This window comes from Halyomorpha halys, unplaced genomic scaffold, assembly GCF_000696795.3.
Source record: "Halyomorpha halys isolate HHAL.00 unplaced genomic scaffold, Hhal_1.1 Scaffold208.1, whole genome shotgun sequence".
NCBI classification, from domain to species: domain Eukaryota; kingdom Metazoa; phylum Arthropoda; class Insecta; order Hemiptera; family Pentatomidae; genus Halyomorpha; species Halyomorpha halys.
The window spans coordinates 1,327,251-1,339,795 of NW_027109100.1; the positions used below are offsets into that span (position 1 = coordinate 1,327,251).

General features: G+C 26.6%; 2 protein-coding genes across 12 annotated transcripts in view; both read right to left on the reverse strand.

The window, feature by feature from the left end:
• Window positions 1–6: 6 nt before the first annotated feature.
• LOC136795035 (longitudinals lacking protein, isoforms A/B/D/L-like) lies at window positions 7–6,112 on the reverse strand. Of its 2 annotated transcripts, none has more exons than XM_067047315.1 (3): window positions 5,300–6,112; window positions 3,560–3,664; window positions 7–3,335 (listed from the first exon to the last, which is right to left on the reverse strand). In XM_067047315.1, exons 1-3 carry the CDS (start codon window positions 5,370–5,372, stop codon window positions 3,088–3,090), a joined length of 426 nt encoding a protein of 141 aa, XP_066903416.1. In that variant the 5' UTR covers window positions 5,373–6,112; the 3' UTR covers window positions 7–3,087. The 2 variants fall into 2 exon arrangements, with proteins under 2 accessions (XP_066903416.1, XP_066903417.1); XM_067047316.1 differs by having other exon boundaries at window positions 3,560–3,649; window positions 5,300–6,101.
• A 206-nt stretch (window positions 6,113–6,318) lies between these two features.
• LOC106679542 (zinc finger protein 524) overlaps window positions 6,319–12,545 on the reverse strand; it is a 40,752-nt gene continuing 34,525 nt past the window's right edge. For all 10 annotated transcript variants that reach the window (XR_010843407.1, XR_010843404.1, XR_010843403.1 and 7 more), the window contains 2 exons: window positions 12,063–12,264; window positions 6,319–8,876 (listed from right to left, as the gene is read on the reverse strand). Coding sequence is in view for 3 of the 10 variants with exons in the window: in XM_067047314.1 (XP_066903415.1) it covers window positions 8,792–8,876; window positions 12,063–12,264 (287 nt within the window). In the remaining 7 variants the exon portion in view is untranslated. The remainder of the gene's footprint in view (window positions 8,877–12,062; window positions 12,265–12,545) is intronic.

Genomic DNA, 12,545 nt, shown 5'->3' on the forward strand with positions numbered 1-12,545 from the left:
GAGAGAGAGAGAGAGAGAGAGAGAGAGAGAGAGAGAGAGAGAGATTAGGAGATGTTATCAGGTGATTAAGCCTGTAAGACTTGATACTAACAAGATTGATTTTCTTATTGCACTGGCGAGCTAGCATCAGATGTCTATCAAGGGTGACCCCCAGATATGTTGCCTGCTGGTTTATTCTCGCATCCTGCTACCTTATAGACTTTAGGTAGAGGACACTAGTTCTTCTGGAAGGAGAAAATAATACAGTTGGTCTTCTTGGGTTTAAATGAAGTATTCAGCCTGTCCAGTTTCTAGGTTATTTTTGTATGAACCTTCTCTGTCTGCCATACAGCTATCTTTGTATTCATTAAACTACTGTAGATGGCTATACCTATAGTTAGAATAGATTGGATATCTGTATATAACTCCATTGGGTTATGATAAATGGCCAGGTAGGATGTAAATAAAAGGAAATAAATAAATAAAATAAAGTAATAATGGAAAAGTTCTAAAAAATTCCCATTTTCTTGCAAATTTGGCCAGTACTTATATGACAATACAAGTACCGAAACTATTATGTCAAATATCAATACAGACCAATCTTGTTAATTCCACAAATAAGGCATCAACAAGTTGTTGGCTTATTAAGTTCAGGGCTTCAGAGCCTCCATTTAAAAAATGCAAAATAATGCAAAGTTAAATTTGTTTTTTTAATACTACTTTGTTCTGAAAATATAATAGATAATACCAATGTTTGTAACCAAAGAAAAAAGCTTTTCTGGCAGCGTTTTGAGATTTTTTCCTAGAGCTTTTGAAATAATTTTTTCTGTTTTTACATTATTATTTATGATTAAAAATCAATTTTTAAAAATTTACACAACACATATTATCTTTTAGAGAAAAATGAATACAAAAATATTTTTTACATAGCAGGTAATTAGTCAACAATATCCCACAAAAGTAAACAAAATTTTTGAAAATAGAAAAAGTGAAACTAAATAATTTTTGTTGATAATAACAAAATAATGATTTTTTGCCGATTGGTTTTTTATTGAATTGGGTCAAACTTTTGAATATTGGTCAATTAGGACTGAGTTATGGTTGTGCTAAAAAAATAAATGATTGCTCGCCTGCAGTCGTCTCACCGGATCTACCTCTTTGTGGTACCGCTCGTTACCGAAAGTCATAGCGCAAATGGTTTAGTACAAGAGCCCAAGAGGAGAAAAAAGAGGTGAAAGTTATTTCACCCCAATTTTTTGAATACTTCATTGAAAACTATATATAATTACTAGTCAAAATTGATGAGTCTGCCAAGTAACATTAAGCTTAGAAATTTAGTATTAAATAATTTTTGTTTTAATTAAGATATTTAACATTTCAGGCACTAATTGAGCATTCAATAATTAACAGAGTATTGAATAATTATCACAGTTATTAATGATATATTTAAAGATTCAAAAATAGCAAGAGCTAAATTGAAATTTTTAACTATCCTAATTTTGTACTGATATAATTTAAATAATCTGTATTAGTATCGAGCACTTCCTTAAATAACAATAGTCCAATTAAAAAAAAAAAAAAATCAAACAAACATAATAATTAAAGCAAAAGCAGGATTGATTTTTTCTCCTTACATAAAAAAAATATTTAAAGTATATAATTTATATAAATATTCAATTATCAATATTATAAAACAATTAACCTACACAATAATAAATATTAGATCATATTTACAAATTACAAATAAGAGTATTTAGTGCTATTATGGCACCTTTCACTACGATCTAATTCCCTGACTTAAAAAATAATATACACTTTAAAACTTTATATATTATAGGTACAAATATAGATGGATATTTACAAAAATTATGTGATGAAACATATTTGACCACAAATAGATACAAACCCTTTAGGTAATGGTTACATAAATAAATAGATTCAATAATATACTTCATTAAATTCAAATTACTGTAACTTGAAAGTACGTATTCATTTTGATTTTTATGTGGCACATGAATTTAAAAACTAAACATTGGTCTTTAATTACTTTACTAAAATTATATTTATAAATAGGACTATACTACATATGGCATAAAGGTACTAGACATAATTTATAATTATTTTGAATTCATTAAAATATATTTAATATATAAATTATATGTATATATTAAATAAGGCACAAATTTACCAATAGGCACATGCATTTATGATTGTCTTTTTTTGATAGCATCGTTTGATTAGTTTTGTACTCTATGACTCAAAATATGTCACAAAAAATAACTTATAATATAAATTGATATTGAGATATAATCAATGACATTAAGATATAGTCAAACGTCATATTAAAGAATTCCTAATATTACTTTGGACCCAAAAATGAGCATTTATGAAATGAGTATTTCTTTTCTTTCAAGCACTAACCCAAAAATGATAATTATCAGGATAAGTGATGAAAATTAGTGCATAACATCTTGCATTTTCCTTATTACCTTTATCATTCACAATGGATCAGTTATTAATTAACAACACATACAAATTAAGACAATAAACAGCCATATATATGGAGATTTTCATATATTCTAACAATAATACAAATATTATATGGCACCAAAATATAATCTAAGCGTAATTCACATTAATTGTTTTTTAATTAGTGTAATTATATAACAGAATGATTTATTATTCTTCACAAAATTTTATGAACATTTACTTCTTAAAGAAAAAACAAAGATAAATAAATAAATGACTAAAAAGAAAAATCCAATGACCTCAAATACAAGATGAATGACATCTTAATTTTTCCAATTAATATATTAATTACTCCAAACCAGAAACAGACAACTCTAACAGAAAAAATATTTCGTAATTAGCTTTTAAGATTATTGAACCTAATTTTATTGCCTATAATTTTCATAATGGTAATTATCATAAAAATATACATAAAAAAAAAATAAATAAAGAATTTATGATCAAATTATATCTGGACTAGCATGTGCTTTTGATATTAAATTTATCAAAAAATAAATAAATATGAAACAACTCCATATAAAAGGATGTTCATTGCTAAGTTAGTGTTGTTAAGAAAAAAAACAAAAACGAAACAATATACTAAGGAAGTATTTCACTGCCTTTTTTTAACGCCTGCTCACGTAACTCAAGCATATCCAACTTTTCTCTATGCATCCGTTCAATATGCCTTGCAACATGCATTTTTTGTTTTGCTCTGTAGTTACAATAAGGGCATTTAAATTGTGGTTCTTTTCCACATTCCCACTTTTGATGATTTCTTAAAGATGACTTAAGTTTATAATGGCGTCCACATTTCGTACACTCGACACCATCATTTCCATAATAACCTATTTAAAATAAAAAAAAAAACAAAAAAATATTAAGTCAATATGTATTAACAGTTTTACTAATGCAAATAATTTAGAGTTATAAATATAATTATAAATTTTAAGGGGAGAAAACAAGAACTGCAAAATATATAGAAATTTATAAACACTTGGGCAGTTATTAAGTCGTGAATAATACAAAAAGCAAAGATGTAAAGGATTATTTATATTTCTAATATACCTACCAACAGCTGATACATTCGATTGAGCAAGATCTACCCCACCACCTTTATCGCACCAAGTCAAGACATCGGATCTCTTTGTATCCAGTTTACCTGGAATATTTACATCTATATATTGATTATTTACTATTAATGTTTGCTATTAACAACTATTTTATCAATTAACTGGATAATACAGTAATGAATAAGATATTTAAGTACTTGGAGAAATAATGAATAAAACAATTCAGAATAAATAAAAATAATACAGTAGTCAATTGCAAATTACTTTTTGTTTTGGTGATTTTCTAAAATATTAGTAAACAAGCTTACTATTATTATTAAGAATCAATATCAACACATTACATGAAAGAAACTACTTATCATTTAAACTTTAACCAATAAAACTAGATTTGAACTTCTGAAGACTGACATTAAAAAAAGAAGGAAAATAATACAAGTGATTTTTTATATTAGAGAATATCAAAGGTACCATTGACTGTAGTGTACAATAATGATAAGAAAAGAATATATTCAGTTAGAATCAAAAAGAGGAAATAATCTAGATGGGATTTTTAGTCATTTTCTGGAATAGTAAAATTTTTGTTCCATTCGAAAGTTAGAACTGCCTTCTTCATTTCGCCTGGGTAGAGGGCTCTATTGAATAGGCTGCAGTGAACATATTATCTATCAATTAGGCCACATAAATGTTCAATTTTCACTTATTTAATTTTCTCATGAATGAAACAAACCTCTTAAATATACTTGAACAGTTACACCCTATACCTTGCCAGTTTTGGGCACAAATGATGAATCAGTTTATCTGGAATGTGGGTCCTCTTTACTATTAACATTACAATTCTATCTTTTAGAACACTCATAACAACTGTTCTCATATTTTAGCAGTATACATTTTAGATTGGACTCAGAATTTCTAGTTCCTCACCAAGGATTGCTGGGTTTCATGTATTACCATAAATTTGATTTGACGAATAATGATCTTGTGAAAAACAATATTAATGACAAAATATTTCAATAATAGTTAACAACAAAAGTAATAATAAATTTAATTTCAGTGAGCAACAAAAGGAACAATAAATTGAATTTCTTCAAACAACTACATCATTGATTCTCTTAATGAAAACATTCAATTAATAAAATGTTTTTCAAAGTATTACATTAATTAATTATAAATGGTATCTAAAACTTTAATAGAAATTTGGTACTGTGCCAGATTTAAAATGTTGACATATGAATCAGGAGAAGATTTAATAACTAAAAAATTGTGATCTAATATTACTTAGATTATACATGAAGACAACACAGGAAAACAAGGCAACTCATTATTTTTTTTTTAATAAGTTAAAACAGTTTTAGATGGATTTAAGGATAGTGAACACAGTAGTAAAGTCCAAACTGAAAAAAACCAAGCTGAAAAAGTTCAAACAGCACACAATATGCGTAAAGGGGGAAAACAACTTAACAGAAGTCGAAATTACTGTTTTGAGTTTTAATTCTCACTTACAGAATAAAACTCAACTCCCTCGCCTAATTTATTTTTTTTTTTATCTTAGCTCTTTTGAACCTTTAGAAAAAAGTGAAATACCCACCATTTTCCCACTATAGTATTCTCATATTTAGGTAATATATATTATTCATTAATTCATTTGTTACTTATAATTATTATAAAGTTTTATTCTGCTGATTAGCAATCTGATGAAACAAAACCATAATGATATAATATTAATCAGGGTTTAAGTTTACCTGTGGTATTAAGCGATCCTTTCAGAAGTGAAGGTTGCATGGACGCCCAAAGGTCCCAAGTGACGAGGGACATAGGTGTTCCATACTTTGTAGTAGTACCTGGAACCAGAACCAGACTAAGTCACCTATCTCCTCCGATCGATGTAAACCACACATGCCTCTTCTAGCTTTACTTCAACACTACTTAGAAGAGAATAAAGGAAAAAGAGAAAGATGCAGAGAAAGAAAAGTAAAAGAATACAAAAAAATAAAAATAAATAAAATACTCAATCCATGCTTAAAGTAGAAACATAAAAATAGATAAAAGTAATAAAATGTTATGTCATGCGAAAGTAAAGATAGATGTAGTTACCAGAGCCAAGAGATGATTGTACACTAGCTGATTGACTTCCTTCTTTTTGTTGTTAACAATGAACAATAATGATATAACATTAATAGGATAAACACTATTCACTTGAATTTGTTTTGAACGAATACCAACATGAATGTTTTAGAAAATTATCTTGATTCAAATAATAACCCAAATCAAAATATCCGACCCTAACCTATAATATAAATAATAATCAGCAGTGCCAGGAGAACTAACATAAATTATGCACATGTATTTTTATTATTATTATTTTTGGGTGTGTTTACAATTCAATGTTACTCAATCCAAAGAGTTAATTAATAATTTTTTTTAGAATGACCAATCCTAACTTAGCTAATTTTTAATCTCAATTGCAATATTAGAATACTCAAAAGTTACTGAGTATGCATTAGATTTTAGTACATACATCGGGTGATACATGCCAGTATTTATCTTCAATTTTAATGTTAAAATAGTTTACTCAGTATTGTAATGGTACTGAAAAATCATCTTTATTTGAATATCAAAGACAATATAAACAGAAACAAAAATACAAAATAAACTGTAGGACTCATAAACTTCAGAAAATCAGTCATAGTAATAATAAATTAATTTACTGAGAAACGATAAAGAATTCTCAGGACATTGGAATGGTTATTAAAACACATCATATGGATATAAAATTTATTTAAATGTATAATTAATGCCATATTTTAACTAAAACAAAGTAAATAGAGTAACTAAAGTAACATTCTCTTTGATAAACATGTTACAAAACCAGAAAAATACATGAGATAACATAACATCAAATAATAAATAAGAATTTATTATTGTCAATTGTTTTTAATTGAAGTTGATAGTTTCATATAATTATGAAAATCAGCTTGAAAGATATTTATTAAAAATCAAATTGAAAGCAGGATGTCTACCAGAACCTAGTGGAATTCTCTGACTTGTCATTTTTCATAAAATTCAAAAGCAGGAGGATTATACATGACAAACACATGTATGATTTAATTAATCTTCTACTTCTAAAATATCACAAGACATTAAATGATAATAACATTATATACTAGTTAACGATAGAGGAAACAAGTTGTATAAGATCCTGTTACAAAATCGATTAAGATTGGGCCACACTCATATTCATGAGAATCACAACTCAATGTGTTCCTAAATTGATTTGAACAAATAATGTGCCTGGTACGTAATGGCAATCAACATCAAATGTGGAGGCAAACATGGGAACCAATATTTGCTAATGTATACTGACTAGGTCAGATGAGACAAGAATGTGATCATGCCTTTATTATTCAAAAAATCTATGAACACATTATAATATTCCATGTGTATATTTGTGTTTATATTACAATTATCTAAACTTATAGAGACAAATAATGATTCTAATTCATGAAAGCAAAGTATTAATTTGCAATATTACCTAAATTTTGGTTTTCAATAAAAAAATTCCTAAACTTTTCCAGGTTAAAAAAAATCCCCGTTTTTTTAGAAACAGTAGACATCCTGTGAAAGTGTATTTTACATTATGCCGGCAACTAGAACGGGTAAAAAATAATAATCTCTCCATATTATTCACAGTTTTATTTTTCATAACACAAAGATAAAACTGAATCCCCATCTTTAATTAACAATTCTCACAAATCCTTTAATAAATTTTTTTTTTGGAAAGCCAACAAACATTAATTTTAGAACAATGGAAAAATATACATGTTACAATAAAACTATCATTGAATACACAAAATATATCAAAACCTCATTATATTTGTAATAAGTACTACTTATAAAAAGGCTATGATTATCATCTATCCATTTAATATAATACAAATTAAATTTGATTTGGGCATTAAAAAGTACAGATTACTTATTAATACATTAGCAGTCAAAATTAATCATTTTTAATCACAGGTAACCCTAGGATTGGTTTTAAAATAAACAATATATTCATAGTTTATTAAATTAAAAAAAAATATTAACTTAAAAGTTAAGTACATACAAAAATGGCAAGATGGGAGTCCAAAAAAAGTTAAAGAAACAATATCTAATAACTTTATAAAGCCTATCACATCACCAACTTGCCTATATAATTAATAATTCATATAATTCTGGTAAAAAAAATTCTAATTCAAAATTAGATAATTTGATCATTATATTAACAATTATAAACCAATAATTTGTTATATTACCATATTTAATAAAAAGTAATCAATTTTATTACAAAAAATAAAGTAATAATATACTTCTTGTGATGTTAAAAATATACAAAAAATAACAATGGAAATATTATCATATAAAACTAGAGGTTAAAGTAAATTTGATTAAATTTATGGAAGGCACTGATTTCCACGATGAGCAATACATTGTTTCCAAGCAATTAATATATCACATATAGTTAGATAACTATTTTAAGGTAACATGGAATGTCATTCAGCAGTCACCTCTTTCTTAACATAGTTATTCATAAGGTCAAGCATGTCTTTGTGCTGACGTTGCATGTGCCTAATGTGGTGGGACTTGCGTTTGCATTTCTGAGGACAGAAAGGACACTGAAATTGTGGGTCCTTGCCACATTCCCAAAGGGTATGTCGTTGAAGCGAGTCCTTGCGAAGGTATGTTCTACCACAGTTGGGACATGGAAAGACACCATAGCTTCGTCGGTAGCGCCTCTTCTCCTCCCCTGGAAAACACTCATTCATAAGTTAACTAAACATAGTTGCATGACCGTCACCCAAGCCATGCCATGCACCCTTGCACCACGGGAATATAATGATAAAAACTCATGAAAATTAAATTAATTTTATTTTAACATAAAATTAAAAAAAAAAAAAAAAAATGTAACAAAACCAGATCACCGATTAAATAAAATCAGATTTATGAAAACACAGGAGGAACATCTTTTTTTATTTACATACACAATTAAGCACTACTATTTGAAAAATTAAATTAAAAAATACAACATATCATTTTATTGCGAGGTGTTCCAGGCTTGAAAGAATGGTATGCCTGGCAGATCTACTATCGCTGGATGCCTAAGTATCATGTGCCGTTGCAAGTTGTGTTTATGTTTTGAGCGATAAGGACAGTGTACGCAAACATGTTCAGCTTCCTTTCCACATTCATGGCGTTTATGCCTTTCCAAATTGTGAGAATAGCGATAACCTCGGCCACAGCGACAGTAGTGAAGTGTCTCCGGACCACATACTTTCGAATCTGCAAAGGGCTAATTATTAGAACATGATAGTTTTTGATAATAGTCTAGTTGAATATAATATTATTTGTCAACAAATAAACTGATTCAACCCAAGTACTCAACAATGTCACAAACAAAACCAATATATCATTTTATATCACCTTCATTAAAAGACTTAAATACTAAACTCTAACAACCAACATAATATAGTTATATAAGTAATTCCAAAATAGAATTAAGGGTGTAAGTAAATATTCACAAAATTCAAGGATTTTTCATTTATTACAAAAACAAAAACAAATAGCATTGGTCAACTTTTACAAAACCCAAATAAATAATCAAGACTAAATAAAACAAAACAATAATTTAAATGAGACTAGACAATATACTATAAGTAACATAATTATAACATTGATCTAATAAAAACAAAACAACATAGTAATAATGTGGTTGTTAATTGGGATAAATTCTCTTGTCTACTCTTTTGTAAGAAGAATAGGCATATCTACGGTTAATGAACCGATTATATTATTATTCCTATAGAGAGAAAAGGTTGAGAATTTTTATAGGTCAATATAAACAGGCAATAATTTAAAGACAGATATTTTGAAGTTTACTGTGACTATTTATTAAACAATTTAAGATAAAAGCACTGAAAAAAAATTGTTTTAAATAATAATAAAATAAAAAGGAATAATGAGCATGAAAATAAACGATCAATAAGATGAAAAAATGATTCAGGACAAAAATAAAATATCTTAATCAAGAATTTCAAGTCATGATTGAAATATCAGTAAAAATAAATAACAATAAAAAAACAAAACAAGAATTATTAATCTTTAACACAACAAATAGGGTAAGGTAAAATAAAATAAGAATATATAATTACATAAATAGACCTTTTCTTCAAAGTAATAAACTTTTGTGAAAAAAAAAATATATAAAAATTATATATTATGATTATTTTTCTTAGCCATCCAACTAACTCAAAATTTTCTTCATTAAAAAAAAAAAAAAAATGATACACATAATAGAAAAATTTGAACAATAAAACACTATGATAAAACCAATGATTAAGGTTTTATTTAAAACAAATACTAATAATAAAAGTAGAAATAACTATGAATGGAATATGGTCCGGGTGCGGTAAAAAAAAACAAACTCAAATAGTAAATAATTATATTATAATAAAATAGTATAATTATTTACTATTTGAGTTTTTTTTTTACCACAACCGGACCGACCATATTCCATTCATCTATACACACGGTCAATCAATAATCTTCCACTAGAAATAACTACTTTAACAAGGAGCAAAAATTTGAAAGGAATAACTACAATACTACAAATCCAAGTTAACATGTTCAAACATTTTTTACTAAATCATAAAATTATTTTCAAGTCTCAAAAACACAACAAAAATCTCCTGATAAATGATAAAAAAAAAAGAAAAAAAAAAAAGAATATTGTTTCATAATTAAGAGAAATTACATAATTGGGAATCACAAACTTTAAATGTTAAGTGAAAAACTAATAATTAGGGATGGTTCCATGAAACAGTTTTAGAAGTTATTCCATTCAAAGTTAAGTCAAATGTCAGCTCCTATACAGTATTAAAATAGATCATATATATTTTTTTCTTTTCATCCTAGAAGCTAAAAATCTTCATTAAAAATGAATAGAGTAACTGAAGGGGTGCAAGGATTCATTCTAATCCCTGTTTATATTGTTTACAGAAACCAACATTACCAGCTAAATATCTAGTAAATATGAAACTTATACAGAAACTTTAACGATGAAACTTAAGACAGAAACTTTAAATATTGTGAAATTTTTTTTTTTTAAATTTTCGAAATACTAGTGGGCTTGATATTTAAATCAATATTTACAAATGTGAAAAAAGAGAAAAAAAAATAAGGTTTTTGAAAAAATATCAAACAATATTAGTAGGAAGGACTATAAACTCACTATTAATTACATTTTTACTTCCTCAGAAAAATAAAAAAAAATTCTCAACTTGTTAAAATAAAGAATGTGATATGAGTGGTACCAGAAAAATTAGTGTCGATGAGTTATTTTAACAATTAAAAAAAAAAAAATGATGAAAAGATCAGCCTAAAAAAATTTAAGTCAACATCATTTTTGAATTACTTTTTCTTTATCAAATTCTAAAAATATTGCTTGATGAAGAACAATACGAATATATAAAACCATTTCCCTTTGCATTCGCTAGAAAATATTAAAATCTTTATACAATATCTACCACACATGAAAAAATATTTATTTGTTTCTAAAATAGAGTTTTCTAAAGCACATGAAACAAAATAATATTACTCCATTCCTGAGAAACTTATGAAAATAATGGATGTGGTCAAAAATATCAGTTTGATTATGAAAAGGAATGAATAAATACTGATTTAAAAGACGAGTAAAGGAAACAGAGTTTTATAGTAAGTTTATCTTTTTTTTTTTTCTATATTTCTGTGGAAACACAATTACTCATACACACACTATACACCTTTTTTCATTCTGATTTGATAAAAATAAACCATATTTAATAATTGATAAAAATAAATAATTCATAACACTCATAGGAAAATGAATATTTTGAGTAAAAATTCACAAATAACAAGGAATTAAATATTTAACAGTGAATATCAATAATATTAAAATGAAATTTCTATCTTATCTTATTTTGTTTTCAATTTAGTGATTCTAATTTTTAAAAAAATGAAATAATGAGTAAGTTTAACAATAAATAGCATGCTCTCATTAACATACTCAATAAAACATATTTATAATAAAAATAAAATTAAAATGGGTAGAATAATTATAAAAACTTGTGTTAGTTTGCAAACCATATTTTGATATTCATAGGGACAAAGTAGAGAGAAGTTGGGTCACGTGCACAGACAAAAGAAGCAAAGATTTTTCAAGATAATTATAGATGCACTACCAGGAGGAACAAGAAAGAGTTATTCTCCTTGTTAATCTTCTTTACACCCTAATAATCATAAATTGAAGAAACTTATTTTATTTTATTTTTTTTTCGTTTTTATGGAAATTCACATAAATACTTTCTATATCTTATAAATTTAAAGTTATCATAAATTAACGTATAACATTTTCAGGCATTAGATCAGTCTCCAATTTGAAAAAGGCACTAATGGTTATAAAGGATTTAAATATAATTCAAATTTGATTACGGGTGTTTTTCAAATTTTAGATTATCTGCATTTGCTTCATGCTTTCTGAGTACATGACACCTCATGTTGTCTGTGCGTCGTGAACGATGTCCACAGTAAGGACACTGAAGTAGAGGTTCCTTTCCACAGTTCATTTTTTGATGACGTTTGAGATTGTCAACCCTAGAGAATTTCCTCCAGCATTCGGTGCATTTGTGTAATCCTGCCAAAGTGTATTAAAACAAAAACAAGTTAAAATGGAATTCATAAAATTTTTAATTCACTATATATCAAATGATTAAATGAATAATATCAAAACGGAAACAATTCAACTATGTCTTTTCAGAATAATAGTATCACCCATTGGTTCAATCCATTTTAAAGGCCATAAATAAGAATATATATGTGGAGATTATCAAATAAAACTTAATTAAAGATTCAAATAATATTTTCAGCTCAAATGCTGATGAGAAAGGCTTCTATATATTTGAAAAAAAAAAATAT

Excerpts from the sequence above, each read along its gene's own strand:
- LOC136795035 (XM_067047315.1), bottom strand. The coding sequence starts at position 5,372 with ATGTCCCTCGTCACTTGGGACCTTTGGGCGTCCATGCAACCTTCACTT. Across the intron at positions 3,665-5,299 it reads AGGATCGCTTAATACCACAG|ATGTAAATATTCCAGGTAAA; the intron begins GTAAACTTAAAC and ends ATCAATATATAG. Across the intron at positions 3,336-3,559 it reads ATCGAATGTATCAGCTGTTG|GTTATTATGGAAATGATGGT; the intron begins GTAGGTATATTA and ends TATTTTAAATAG.